We start from the raw sequence: 14412 nt of genomic DNA, 5'->3' as shown, positions 1-14412 counted from the left end.
ATCACACTTCTCAGCCTCCCTGGGAAAGTCTATGCCAGGGTACTGGAGAGGAGAATTCGGCCGATAGTCGAACCTCGGATACAGGAGGAACAATGTGGTTTTCGGCCTGGTCGTGGAACGCTGGACCAGCTTTATACCCTCAGCAGGGTGCTTGAGGGTTTGTGGGAGTTTGCCCAACCAGTCTACATGTGCTTTGTGGATCTGGAGAAGGCATTCGACCGCGTCCCTCGTGACATCCTGTGGGGGGTGCTCCGGGAGTATGGAGTCCAGGGCCCTTTGCTAAGGGCTGTTCGGTCTCTGTACAACCGGAGCAGGAGCTTGGTTCGCATTGCCAGCAATAAGTCAGACCTGTTCCCGGTGCATGTTGGACTCCGGCAGGGCTGCCCTTTGTCACCGGTTCTGTTCATTATTTTTATGGACAGAATTTCTAGGCGCAGCCAGGGGCCGGAGGGGGTCTGGTTTGGGGACCACAGGATAGCATCTCTGCTTTTTGCAGATGATGTTGTCCTGTTGGCTTCATCAGGCCAGGACCTCCAGCGTGCGCTGGTGCGGTTTGCAGCTGAGTGTGAAGCGGCTGGGATGAGAATCAGTTCCTCCAAATCTGAGGCCATGGTTCTCGACCGGAAAAAGGTGGTTTGCTCTCTCCAGGTTGGAGAAGAGTTCCTGCCTCAAGTGGAGGAGTTTAAGTATCTTGGGGTCTTGTTCACGAGTGAGGGAAGGAAGGAGCGTGAGTTTGACAGACGGATCGGTGCGGCGGCTGCAGTAATGCGGTCGGTGTATCGGTCCGTCGTGGTGAAGAGGGAGCTGAGCCGAAAGGCAAAGCTCTCAATTTACCGGTCAATCTACGTTCCTACCCTCACCTATGGTCATGAGCTTTGGGTCATGACCGAAAGGGCAAGGTCACGGATACAAGCGGCTGAAATGAGCTTCCTCCGCAGGGTGGCTGGGCGCTCCCTTAGAGATAAGGTGAGGAGCTCTGTCACCCGGGAGGAGCTCGGAGTAGAGTCGCTGCTCCTCCACATCGAGAGGAGCCAGCTGAGGTGGCTCGGGCATCTAGTTCGGATGCCTCCTGGACGCCTCCCTGGGGAGGTGTTCCGGGCATGTCCCACCGGTAGGAGGCCCCGAGGAAGACCTAGGACTCGCTGGAGAGACTACGTCTCTCGGCTGGCCTGGGAACGTCTTGGGGTCCCACTGGAAGAGCTGGAGGAAGTGTCCGGGGAGAGGGAAGTCTGGAACTCTCTGCTTAGACTGCTGCCCCCGCGACCCGGCCCCGGATAAGCGGATGAAAATGGATGGATGGATGGATAAACTGTATATAATATTTATATTTCAAAAAGGTCATCACTCTCAGGCTTCTCTGAAAAATAAATCGGTTGCCAGAAATTGTTAAATTATTCTCAAACCCTGCAGATAGAGACGTGAGTTAAATAAACATCAAGCTTGTAACAAAAAACACAAAAACATTAAATTCTCCATTTGGGACAAAAATAGACTCAAGGCTCACTTCTATTCTAGTAAAATAGTGCACATCAATGGATTAGATAGAGTAGTAAAGAATAATACCAAAGATACACCTATTTTATTATACAAAAATGCCCATATATTAAAATATAACACAATCATCTAAAAGCTCTCTGATTAGGATTCCTGACAGTCCAGATGTCATCAAACACAAGTTGTGAATTCAATACAATAACGGAAAATTCACTGGAATGACAAAACTATATTGCTTCGATCAGTCCTTGACTCTCTTGTATAAAGTTGTCAAAATCTTGAGATTGAGGTAAACATAATGATGAGATTCAACAGGCGTCTAAACCAGATTCGCATCCACAGCTTGTCGTTGCATTTGGCAACGTCATCTCCTAACAGAGACTCAGTTGTGCCAATCAGCCATAAAATGATTGTTCAAACAATGAGGCAAACCCCAGCTACAGCTGCTGGAGTCTAATATAGCTTAATGCAGTTAGAACTGCTGAGAATATAGTTTCACTCACCCTGTCATATAATCTTAGAATTTTGAATATGTATTAATATTTACAGATAAGGGTGTTGGTGATTACACATGCTGTACAAAAATGTAGTATAAATGCATTTAGTGACTTATTTGCATTTTACCTGGTAGCAGTCCAGTCCTGTGACACATTTCAAATAATATCTAAAACTATTGGCATGGCCCACTCCGCATGGCCAAGATCCACGTGTACACTAGCTTTGAATCTAAACTCGTGTCATTCTCGAGAAGGTCATTCCTCAATTCAAGTCTCAGCTGCTATTTTTCATTGAAAAAGTTAAACTATGCGAAAGCAGTGGTACGAATGAAAATACAGTACAAAATTCTACATCACTGTTTGCAAAACAACACAGAGAGGAGTCAATAAAAACGTCTTGATAGAGTCATTTTGTCAGAGAAGACTTCAGATTTGTCAGACATGCACTTCAAGTCAGTAGAAACCCATAATATTCCTTAGGCACTGTGAACAGACTGAACACCAGACTGCATGAATTCCAAGCTTATGTTCAGACAGTGCTCACAGTACCAGCATTGCTGTGGTGAAGTCACCGTTTGTGTGCTTCGCGTTTTGTGCTTGTGCGGTGATGGGATCTGATGGCGTACTGGCAGTTAATCACCTGGCAATGAGCGAGTGGAGTGGCAGTCACATGCAGTTCACCACGTTGCTGGAGCCCTGTCCGACGTCCCTGATCTGGCTGATGTGAGATGAGCAGACGGCCACTCCGGCTCCGGCTCGACAGTGAGACACCGAGCCCACCAGCTCCCACCTGAACCAAAGGAGCCAGAGATCATTTCAGATTTGACACCTGCATAACCCACCCACACGCAGTGCGTCCTCCTCACCTGTTCATTCTAGGCTCAAAAGCTTCCACGGTGTTCAGGTAAATGTTCCCATTGTGGCCCCCCACTGCGAACACTCTTCCCATTACGGTGGCGACCCCGACCCCACCACGAGGTGTGGTCAGCTCAGACACATACTCCCAACGGTTCATTCGAGGGTCGAAGCGCTCGACTGAGCTCAGAGGCGAGTTGTCATCAAAGCCACCTTTAGAGAGCGAATTCAAGCAATTTACAGGAGTTGTTTTAGTACTGTAAGTGTGTGTAAAGGTTGAATGGAGTTAGGTTACAGTAGATTATTATTTCACCTAAAGTAGGGATGACATTTGATCCTATAACTATGATAATTACAAAACATGAACTTTTATCTTTGGATTGATGCATTTGTGTATAGAAATATAATACTGAAGTGTGATGTGACATGGGTTTATCAACAAAAGCGTGATCACGTAAAATTCTAGGAGCTAAAATTCTAAAATTAAAATGTTAGAAACAAAAGTTTGGTACAGTGGATTATTTTTAAAAATATTATTCGACTACCAATGTGAACTAAAACTATGTTACAGGTGGTTAACAAAATGACAACTTTCCACCAGTTCCACTCAGTTCACTTATTCCTCTCACCCACTACATAGAGGCAGCCGTTAAGTTTGCTGACTCCATTTCCGGCTCGCCGCTGGCCCATCTCGCTGACCTCTGTCCATTTGTTGAGGTGAGGGTTGAAACGCTCAACACTGGACAGTGATGCCACGCCATCGTTTCCTCCCACTGCATACACAAAATTCTGGCACAGACAAGATGCACAGATTGAAGCGCACTGCAGATGTGTGGTTTATGAGTCGGCAATGATTCATTTTTTCATTTAGTCTTACCCCTAATGCTACAGACCCCACTCCTCCTCTGGGTGTGTTCATCGGAGCCACGGCAGTCCAGCAGTCGCGTTCGATGTCGTAACGCTCAACATCATTGAAGCAGGAGTTGTCGTCCAGACCTCCAATAGCATAGATAGGGCCTCCAAGAGCTGCCAGGGCTATACCTCTCCTAATAAACACAGACAATCCAGACGCTTACAGCAGACTTCCAGAAGGACAGAAGAACTAAACTGTTCAATATCACGCAGTTTCATACCTCTTTGTGTTCATCGAGGCTTTCATCATCCACTTGTTGGTGAGGGGGTCAAACAATTCCATGTTGCCTAAATGTTCATTACCGTCATGGCCTCCGACGGCATAGACTTTGCCTGTGGATGGACAAACAACAAATCCTCCCATCACAAATCTGATATACCACATATCTATATAAAATACATGTGACATGTATGAAATGTGCTGTTTAAAAAATTGTCTTAACTTTCTAAAGCCAGCTGTTCACCTCTCCATTAAATATAATTTACCTCCCACAGATATTACACCCACGTGACGTCGCCTGCTGTTCATTTCAGGGCCGAAAAACCAGCTGTTCTTAGTGATGGAGTAGCACTCAATGCTGCGGAAAGGGTCACCAGAACCCCCCCGGCCACCCACACAAAACAAAACCCCTGTAAAACAGTTGAAGGTCAGAACAACGACAGAACACAGCATATAACCTCACAGGAAGACATTAAAAATACATTGCCTTATGTTATGGGACTAGACAAACGCCACCTACCTGCAGTGTGCTTCCTGGGTACAGTGCGGGATGAATACTCAAAGTCTGGCACCACCTTGTTGCTGAGGTGAAGGTGGTAATTCCTGGCTTCATCCATCAGGTCGCGACAGCTCAGGTTACCTTTGATCATCTCGTCCTTGGCTACTGTTCCAGTCAGAAATTCTACAGGGAGCAGAGGGAGGCGCACCTGAAGGAGACACAAACACAATTAATGCGTTCCCGCAAACAAAGACATAAATTTGAGGAGGTACCACATCGTAGCGCTAACCTGAGACATGATCTGGTCCAGCCAGGTCTCGTGGTGCTGTGGGTTTGCTTTCAGCCATTTCACTGCTGCATTGTACACTTGTGTCTCTGAGTGGATATTGAGCTCATTGGACGACAAGAGCGTCCGCAAGTGCTGCGGTGACACGCATGTGAAATCCTCACACTCCACCACCTCAGTAAAGTGTTCACAGGCGTAACGGTCGGCCATGTCCATCAGGTCCACGCGATTGTGGCTTTCAGCAAAGGTTCGGACTGCGAGGCAGTTGGTGGGGTGGAAGTGGGCCTTCATGTACTCACAGCAAGCTCGCGCCACCAACTCCACCTAGGTTCAAGTAGTAATAAAGTCATTTAACAAATTCTCCTTTTTTATTCATGTTTTAAGGAGCTCAGAATCACTACATTACAAAAGTCCTAAACTGCATTGGCTACATTTATGTTTGTTTACCTGAAGGATGCAGGCAGCATAAAGCAGTGGTTGGACATTGTCCACTGTTAATGTGAGCTTTGAGGAGTAGGCAAAGTGAACAAGGTCCTGAATAGCATCACCATCAAAGTCCTTGATTTCTATCAGTTCCTGTTTAGTTTCCGACATCTCAGACAGGAACATGGCCCTGAGAGAACAAATGGTTACAGACATGAACGAGGAAAGATTCTTCCTCTAATCTTCAAATTACAAAACATGACTAGTATAAAAATATATTTAATCATAGATATTAGACATTAGAGGTCTAGTGGAAAAAACACAGTAAAAATCAAGCATACCTGAAGTAGGGGATAACACAAGCAAGCACCAGTTTGTGGCATGATATTAGCCTACTACCAACCTACATAGAGAGAATCAGATGTTAAACAACACCTGCCTAGTATGAATAGGGGAACCACCTTATGTATGTTCAAGCCACCACCCTCTACTGTGAATTTAGTTTGAGTAGACCGACATTCAGACCTACCTTTAATGTGACATCACAGAGCTCCCCCACCTCATAGAAATGCCTGAGGGAGTTATGGAAGTCCTTCCAAGCCTCATGAGCCTCAAAGACAAAGGACCCATCAGGCTCGCACTCTGCTTTATATGCCCTGTTTCCAGGCCGCTTCTCTTTGGACTTCAGCTGCTTTGCATGGTCTGGCACCACATCCCCTGGTGCCATAGTTGGCTACAGGAAACTACTCCTGTAGGAAAGAAAAAAGGGATGAGAAAACATTATACAACTTTTCTATGATTACTCATACTTTACTCGCTTATTAATACCAATAAAAATAGATTTCATTTTACATTTTGGCTCAAGCGTTGCATAAAACAGTCCTGGATCCTCACCCCATCAATAACAGCAGGGTGAATTACAACTACCAGTAACTGCTTCATGCCAGAATAACTCTGTCTGTAATAGAAACTGCAACTCGCTGCAAATAACTTTCTACCAGCTTCGATAGAGGAAACAAAAGAGAAATAAGTAGTGGGGGTCACTGCCTGCCAGATGAGCAAACCTGGTATTTATAGTATTCCTCCTCTGTCAGTGACACTTCCTCTTTACAAAATCAGCAAAAACTGGAGCCAAGTGTGAAAAAACCCTATAACATCAATTTAATTACACACATATGATAAAGTGAAATAATCTCCTACCTACTGCAGAGGTTGATGAAAAATGGCTACAGAAAACTCTCAGTCTCTAGCTGAAAACAGAGCAGACAGCCAGAGGCCAAAGCTCCACCCACACCTTACTGATGATGCACAGTCTCTCTCTTAAGCTATGAATGTCAAACTGAAAAGACTCAGTGTATCGCCCCCTCATCACTAGTCCTCTCAGCTATAAGAGCAGAAAACAGCCAATCATCTGCACGACCAAACAAAAGCTCTACACTTCTGTTCCACTTTATGAACTTGTGAGAAAGGATTCATCTCTGGCACCATTTGATTTGGTTAATATTCATTTTAATCAAAGACGGTTCCTGGACCAGTTGGTACATAACATCCTCAAACTAAGATATTTTATTCATAGGCAGTACAAGATAGAGGCGGTTAATAATTCAACGACAGAGATGTTTGTAAAAAAGCTCATCCCTGTGGAGTACAAGCTGAGAAACAGCAGCAGGAACCTCTTTTTACACCCAGGCAATATATTTTTGTGCACCATACAAAAGGGACCTTCACTAGGAAACGAGCACGGTGCATTAGGCACAAGGGTGCACAGACGATGGGGGTGCACTCATGAGAAACCCACTGTTGTCACGTTAGATTACTTCACCCCGTGTAAGAGGACACAGCAACTTCCCTCAGTGCTGCCAAGTGCTTTGTTCTCAGCTTTGCTCTTAGGGGACTCAGACAGTGGAGTAACCACCTGACTAATGACCTGGCTTGGTGCAAGCTGAATTGTTTCCCTCACTACCTTTTAAAATGTTCAAGGGAAAGCAGCTTGTTAACCAAAGCGATTAAGCTGAAGGTATTAATTACAATTTCCATTTAATCATCATCTTTCACACCTCACATTCTAGAACCAGTCTGTGGCTTTGCAGTTTCCCTGTAGGACACATTATTTGCCATAAATAATGAATCATTTTAATCCCAGCTAACAAAACTAGCCTGACTTGCTTTTCCCGGTTAGAACGTGTGTAGGACATGCCAAAATACACAATCGTTAGGAACCTAATATGAATGGTTTAATGTCCACATCATGAAGGAACACAACACAACAAACGTTAGCTGGCTCCTTTAGATGACAACTAAATCCTACTAATACTTTCAGTGTTAAGGTACTCGGACTTTGCTGATAGGCAACATTGAGCATAGCAGCGGACAGAAGGTCAAGTAGCATCAAACATGTAGTTACCGTTAAAGGTGAAAAACACGTCGACAGTTGGTTGAGCAGGATGAGCTTGAGTGGTCAAGTCAAATAGTTACGTGGTATTTATAATGAGTGTTAAACCTTTAACACATACGCGACACAATCCCTCTTCATATAAATCATATTGGTATCACATAACGACTCTAATACATCTAAATAGACAACATAAGAGCGGATTACCGGCTAGCTTGACTGCTAACAACAAGCTAGCATCCGACCGACGGCTAACGCTGACTGGGAGAGCGGTCACGATTTAACAGCTGCTTCTGCGTAAATACGGAGAATATAACAGTAAAATACCCGAGGAGTCTAGATAATCATAGTTCCAAATGTAATATATTCATTAACGTACCTCATGTCGCAGTGAGAACTAAAATCCCGGCATCATTTGGTGGAATGTTTGTTGTGATTCCAGGGGCTTTATGGGAAATGTAGTTTCAAACAACAACTATAGATTATTTTTTCTTTTTTCCATTTGACGACTGAACCCGTTTTGCTTGAATTTAAACTTTATTTGGATTAGATTTAATCTGATAAGTACAACACCTTAAAATAATATTAATTCTTGTTAATAATTCTTGTTATTGTATGAGTAATAATGATAATATAGTAACTGATCATTTGACTGTCATCTATGTGTTTTAACATTTGTGTTGTTACTTGAAGTTTGGTAATTTACCTAAACTGCATTTTAATATCCACAGACACTAGCCTCTGCTGTGTCAAGGGAAAATCTCAAACGTTTTAGAATTTATCTTCTGTCTCACTAAACAGAAGTTCCACTAAATACTGACGTGTTCAAAATAAAACACTAAAGTTAGACATAGTGTGCAAACTAAGGCAATGTTAGACTGTCATTACAAGTATTATACAACTATACTGGCCAATAAAACACACCTTAAATTATACATTAACATCTCCCCCATTTCCCCTATGAGTTGTATTGACCGTACAGACGTGCTGTTTCTGCACATTTCTGCTACCAGAGTTTTTTTCACACCCTTTCTTGGCAACATTAGACCAGACTTTACTGTAAACCATCTTTCATATAAATAATAAATGCTACCCCACATTTAGGTCATCTAAATTAAATAAAAAAAAAAATTATAAAAAAATTACATAGTTTTGTAGTTAATCATGCAACCAAGAAAATGTTAGGAACAGTGTAATTCTGTTTATTCAAAAATAATAGATTATTATGTTTTACAAGCCAAGAATGTGCAACATTTGACACAAAGATGAGAACTCTTCTGGTCACTGGGCTGTCAGCATCATCCATGTGTCCTACTTATGCGCTTTCCTCTTCTTTAGAAGGGCATTCCGGAGAGAAAGCTGCAGAAAAAGAAATTTGTTTTATTTGCAATGATGTTTTATTTTTGTGTGTGTTTTGTGTGTTTCTCATATGTGCTAGTTACCTGTTTCTCCCTGAAGGAGCGTTTGCCTTTCGTTCTGACATTCTGACTTTGTCGTATCATCATAAAGTTCTTATTCCTCTTCTTCTCCTTGTTGCTGGTGCTGGCGTGTGGGTTCAGCTTGGTCCGCTTCTTGACAAACTCCTTCCGATCGGTGCGACCCGCCTTAGGAAAGTAAAGAACAACTTGTAATCTGCCCAGAAATGGCTTCAGAAACACAGTGGTTTTAGAAGAGGTAGGATTAAGATTTCATTTAGAACAGTTACAGATAAGGTCTTACCATTGCTGTTGCGAGACGTGTTTCCTTGTCTGATTTTGGTTTCTTATGCAGCTTCTCAATATCCCTTAAGGTCAGAAGCTCTCCTCTGCAATGATTAAAAAGCATACAAAAACTTAAGTATGATCTATTGTAAAAGAAAAAAAAGTAAACAGGTTACATAAAAGACAATTCTTTGCAGATGATCAAATTTTTCAACAACTGGGTTTGAATGGTTTTCTCACCTGTCGCCTTCATCGTCACTCTCCACAATTTTCCTCTTCTGGCCCTTGCCTGGCGCAGCATTAAAATCCTTGGCCATCTGGACCAGACGGATCTTCTTGAAATCGTCTTGAGTGAGGAGTCTGCTTGCGCTGACGGCTGCTGCCTTTGCTTTTTGTTCCTCAACTGGCATCTTCTGAATTTTTTCCACCTTACAGAGGTAAACAACATGTTTGATCAAAACACACGTTGCTGCACATAGCAGCCCAGCTATGAAGAAAGCCATTACTTTCAGCAAAATACAAAATGGCATGTTTTGAGTTTGCAAAAAGGCATGTGGGAGACTCCCAGGATGTTTGGAGGAAGGTGCTCTGGTCTGATGAGACTAAAATTGAAATTATCGTCCATCAAAGAAAATGCTATCTAGCGCAAACCCGTCACATCACCCAAAGAACACCATCCGCACAGGGAAACATGTTGCTAAAGCAACACTTGAGTGATTTAAGGGGAAACATGTAAATGTGTTGGAATTGCCTAGTCAATGCCCAGACCTCAATCTAATAGTACATCTGTGGACGTATCCAAAGCGACTTGGAGCTGTGATTGCCGCAAAAGGTGGCTCTTCAAAGTATTGACTTTAGGGGGTGAATAGTGCACACTGACCTTTTCTGTTATTTTATCCTATTTGTTATTTGCGTCACAATAAAAACAACTTCAAAGTAGTGAGCATGTTCTGAAAATTATATGATGCAAATCCTCAAAAAAATCCATGTTAATTCGAGGTTGTGAGACACCAAAACACGAAAAATGCCAAGGGGGGTGGATACTTTTGCAATTTACTGTATTTCATCCTCACCACTTCTCCCGTGTCCTCATCAGACGAGTGGTGAACGTCGATCCACTCCCCATCTTCATCGTCATCGCTAATGCTAGCACTCTCCCAGCCGTCTGTACAAAATGAAAAAAAAAAAAAAAAACACATTGGCCATATGTTATGTCCATAGGTTCCATCAAAACAGAGTTGGTAATGAATATCAAATCAGCCAATGCCAACAATAACATGGATTCAATAATGTAATATCTGCTGACCATCGTCCTCCTCTCCCTCTTCTTTCTCCTCTTCCACCTCAAGGACCTCTGCACCAGGAATATAGTCTTTAGCTTCAAGCTCTCCATATTCTTTGATTTTCGCCTCTACAGAGGCCTCTGTGGGTCTCCCCTAGACCAGACAAACACATGCATGGCTCAACAATTATAGGTTATTTTGGTTGACAATGTTCCATGTTTTAATTATCTAAGAGGGGAAATAAATATTTAATTATTTATTTAGGTTGCCCTTACCCTGTCCTTCTTGTGTAGCATCTTTGGATTAAGACTTCTGAACAGATGGATCAGCCCTTTCGCAGCCATCATCACATCTGGAGAAAACACAAAAGTGTGCTTGTTTAGTGAATGAACATACACACATGCCTTGCATTCAGAACAGTGCCCAAAAAATACAGTGGAAAGAAAATCAAAGCAGCCTATCAGACACCCACTCTTGTCTTTGTGGGTCTTGTACTGGGCCAGATCCTGCAGCAGCGCTTCAGTGATTGCCAGCGGGCAGCGGGCTACTACTTCCTTGATGGCATTAATACTGAAGTACAAGAAGAGCAGAATTTTACTTTTAAATGACGTTTTACACTCATCATTTCAAGTATCCATAAAAACATGTGGCCAACTACTCACCCCACAGTCATGACCTCTCCAGAGTTTCTGTCAGTCACAAAGTTGTTTGCAATTGTCATAATGACAGATTCAATGACCTGCATGTCAAAAAAAATCTGATTTAACATTGTCTAAATCTTTATGGAAGTTCTTTGGAAATTTTAATGTACCTCTGGGGGGACGAGTTGATGCGTAGCCTGAGCAGCACATAGGAGAATCTTTGTCACCTCTACAAAAACAAACGACTGTTACCATGTGTCATTAGTAGAAGTCAAATCACTTTATCTTAGTCAGCATGGTTTTACCTCTTTGATGAGGTTGCAAAAACCGCTGGACAAATGGATAAAAATTAAACAGGAATAGCTGTAGAAGGAAAAAAAAACAACACTGAGCCTTTTACTTCTCATTCATTATTCATCAAATACGCTTCTTATCATAATAAATTGGTTTTGTACACTTAAAGATAATTACCTACTGCACAGCTTCTATTGGTGTTCAAACATGTTCAGCATATACATATTAACAGGTTTGCTCTAAGATAAAACAAAATAAAACCAGGTCAAGCATCCAGATCAGTCACTTACCTCGTGGATTCCAACCAGTCTGGATATGAGCTCCATAATCATAATCTTCACCTCGAAGCGATCTTTAGAGGTCTCCAACTGTTTCAAAAGTTTCTCTGAGAAATCTGGAAGAGAGAGATAAGTGTAAATGTTCTGTGAAGTCAAGATAACAACAAATGCATCGCACTGTAGTTTTGCTTAGAGTTACACAGAGCAGGAGACAAGATCTACCTTGAGGATCATGAATAAGGTGAATAGCAGAGAAGTTGAACACTTCAGCTTTCTTCTTTTTCTTGTTTTTCTGCAAATAGAATATAAACAATGAACCCAGAACTTAATTTATATTAATAAAACACAATCCTATAACTCTGCTCAATTCTAACAATGCTACCTTGAGGACTTTCATTGCCCTTTCCAACTTCTTCTTGTTCTTGGAGCTTTTCTTGCCTGTGGAGTACCTCACCATCAGGTCTCGAGCTGACACACCCTCCGTCTGGAAGACAAGAATAACAAAGTAACTATTATTAACAAAGAGGAACTGCAGCAAATCTAATTCAAATTTATTTAATTCTGTTGAATATAAAGCTATACACTCAAAGTCATATGGTGCTTGCCTCTGATTCAGAATCACTATCATTTTTTTCATCTTCATCTTTGCCCAGGAAGAATTTGAGACCTGCAACAAGAATCTGAAGACAAGGAGACACAGTTAAGATTGACTAGATTTTTTACTGAACTTACAAATTCTAATTTATCAGAAAAATTAAGAAAAAAAACAAGTGGACATACCTTTGTCACCTTAGAGAAGCATGCCGTTGTGATGACATTAACTGTTTTAGCATCATTCCTAAGAAACAAATACCAGAGGGTAAAATATTTTTCTTTACATGAGGAGCTCAAGAACAATCGTTAAGGCTTTATAAATAAGACACCCACCATATGTTCCGTCTGTATAGCTCCACCATCACATCCAAGGAGCTCTTTGCTGCAATGGGATTATTGTCTCTCAGCATGGTGTACATGAAGTTCTGTAACGTCTAAAACAGACATTACAAAAACAAACTTGAGGCTGCAGCATTCAAACATTCAAATGTAATGTAGCAATGACTCATATACATGTACCTACCGTATTGACCTTGTTGTTTTTGTGCTTAGAATTGATGTTCTTGATATCTGTTACAATGTGTGTGTACAGTGTCTGTGGAGAGACAACAGCAAATACTTACTCCAGTAAAAGGAAGAAATAATATTGTAACTCTTACATTCAGAATGTAAAAAAAGCCTGATTTGTCACTTGCACTGTCCTAACCTTTCACTAACCTTTCTGAGCAGTTTGTCATGACATCGTAGTAACTCAAAGAATAGCTCCAGGAGGCCTGTCGGGTTGATCAGATCTTTATTCCTCATAAGAATGAGGGCTTTACAGAAAGTCTGACAAAAAAAAGGAAAATATACAAAACCCTTTGAAGAAATATCAACATGGACTGTGGTCATCACGTGTAGTTACGTTAAACAACCTACCATTCTTAAATCATGGTCTATGACTGTGTGGTGACTCAGTAATAACTCTGTCAGCTCTTGTGGAAAGGTAGACAGATGCTGAAGGTAGCAGTGGCCAATCTGAGAGACAGAGGAAGCTTTTTACACATGTTGCTTAGATGACATATACAACATGTTTTTGTGTGAGAGAGAGGGACAGTGATCTATATGATACAGCCTATAACGTATTACCTGTGCAAGAAACATGATGAGCTCTGCCAGTTCTTTGTTTGGTTTGTCTGGCTGCAGTTTGAAGATCTGTACATTGGACTGATAGTGTCGGTACTGCTGCAAAAACTGTAAATACCATTGTACACTGTTAATACCCGTCATCCAAAATTCACAAACTGCTAGCCTGCATGCTAATGACGTTAGCAAACTTGTCTAACAACACTTACCTCTTCCACGTATGACTGTGGATCTCTTTTTATAAGATTTTGCAGTTGCGGTAAATTGTTGGGCAACTTGTTGCTTTGTCGTCCCGACATGATTTACGATGAATGTGTTTATATGTTAAAGAAAATATTACTCTTTACCAAGCAAGCGTGGCCAACATGAAGGTAGCCATTAAAGTTGTCAAGATATACGTCATATCCGGGACACGTGTTACGTCACTTCCGCAGAATTTTAAGGCCACTAGTTTTCGTTGCTGACGTATCGTAGTTTGCTAATTTAAATACTACTACTACTACTACTACTACTAATAATAATAATAATAATATGATGATGATTATTATTAAAATAAGTTAGTGCTCTGCAGTGATTTCAGGTTTTTATAAAGATCTCATCACAATATCTCTGATACTAAGAAAATACAAATGTGGAAATCCATCTGAAATCTTTATACATAAAATGATAAACTGCACACTTAACTGAACATAAACATTCAATTTTAAACCTTCATTGCTGCATTACTGTACCTCTCTTTTTTAAAGTTAAATATAAACAGCTTTTTTCATTGAGCACTTTATAATCCAGTTTTAGACATTAACACAGTTGGAGACATTACTTTTCTTTTCTGTAGTTTCATTGTCCAAGTCAACAGACGGATGCACATTAAGCCAATGTTTTTCTAAATAAATATTTGAATGTGAGTGCAAACTTTTAA

General features: G+C 41.5%; 2 protein-coding genes across 3 annotated transcripts; both read right to left on the bottom strand.

Annotated features, from left to right (window-relative positions):
* Positions 1 to 1337: 1337 nt before the first annotated feature.
* Positions 1338 to 8084, bottom strand: klhl8 (kelch-like family member 8). Of its 2 annotated transcripts, none has more exons than XM_029170096.3 (12): positions 7958 to 8084; positions 5716 to 5935; positions 5528 to 5589; positions 5211 to 5376; positions 4767 to 5087; positions 4499 to 4685; positions 4245 to 4388; positions 3980 to 4091; positions 3724 to 3892; positions 3476 to 3635; positions 2858 to 3059; positions 1338 to 2781 (listed from the first exon to the last, which is right to left on the bottom strand). In XM_029170096.3, the coding sequence occupies exons 2-12, from the start codon at positions 5911 to 5913 to the stop codon at positions 2658 to 2660; spliced, it is 1845 nt and encodes a 614-aa protein (XP_029025929.1). In that variant the 5' UTR covers positions 5914 to 5935; positions 7958 to 8084; the 3' UTR covers positions 1338 to 2657. The 2 variants fall into 2 exon arrangements, with proteins under 2 accessions (XP_029025929.1, XP_029025930.1); XM_029170097.3 differs by lacking the exon at positions 7958 to 8084 and adding an exon at positions 7591 to 7841.
* A 680-nt stretch (positions 8085 to 8764) lies between these two features.
* Positions 8765 to 13899, bottom strand: sdad1 (SDA1 domain containing 1). The gene is made up of 22 exons (XM_029170092.3): positions 13703 to 13899; positions 13497 to 13601; positions 13287 to 13385; positions 13086 to 13196; positions 12892 to 12963; positions 12702 to 12802; positions 12555 to 12612; positions 12380 to 12454; positions 12157 to 12258; positions 11997 to 12066; positions 11787 to 11890; positions 11508 to 11565; positions 11373 to 11431; positions 11224 to 11300; positions 11034 to 11131; positions 10837 to 10913; positions 10585 to 10714; positions 10352 to 10443; positions 9519 to 9706; positions 9298 to 9382; positions 9021 to 9182; positions 8765 to 8937 (listed from the first exon to the last, which is right to left on the bottom strand). Exons 1-22 carry the CDS (start codon positions 13790 to 13792, stop codon positions 8890 to 8892), a joined length of 2061 nt encoding a protein of 686 aa, XP_029025925.1. The 5' UTR covers positions 13793 to 13899; the 3' UTR covers positions 8765 to 8889.
* Between the last annotated feature and the right edge of the window lie 513 nt (positions 13900 to 14412).

This window comes from Betta splendens, chromosome 12, assembly GCF_900634795.4.
Source record: "Betta splendens chromosome 12, fBetSpl5.4, whole genome shotgun sequence".
Taxonomy (NCBI): Eukaryota; Metazoa; Chordata; class Actinopteri; order Anabantiformes; family Osphronemidae; genus Betta; species Betta splendens.
The sequence above is the reverse complement of the archived record's forward strand: the minus strand, read 5'-3'. Positions and strand labels throughout refer to the sequence as shown.

Coding starts and splice junctions, on each gene's coding strand:
- klhl8 (XM_029170096.3), bottom strand. CDS start 5,913: ATGGCACCAGGGGATGTGGTGCCAGACCATGCAAAGCAGCTGAAGTCC. Junction 3,893..3,979: donor GCCTCGATGAACACAAAGAG/GTATGAAACTGC, acceptor TGTGTTTATTAG/GAGAGGTATAGCCCTGGCAG. Junction 2,782..2,857: donor TTTGAGCCTAGAATGAACAG/GTGAGGAGGACG, acceptor CCTTTGGTTCAG/GTGGGAGCTGGTGGGCTCGG.
- sdad1 (XM_029170092.3), bottom strand. CDS start 13,792: ATGTCGGGACGACAAAGCAACAAGTTGCCCAACAATTTACCGCAACTG. Junction 12,455..12,554: donor GCTTCTCTAAGGTGACAAAG/GTATGTCCACTT, acceptor CCTTGTCTTCAG/ATTCTTGTTGCAGGTCTCAA. Junction 11,132..11,223: donor GGAGAGGTCATGACTGTGGG/GTGAGTAGTTGG, acceptor CTTGTACTTCAG/TATTAATGCCATCAAGGAAG.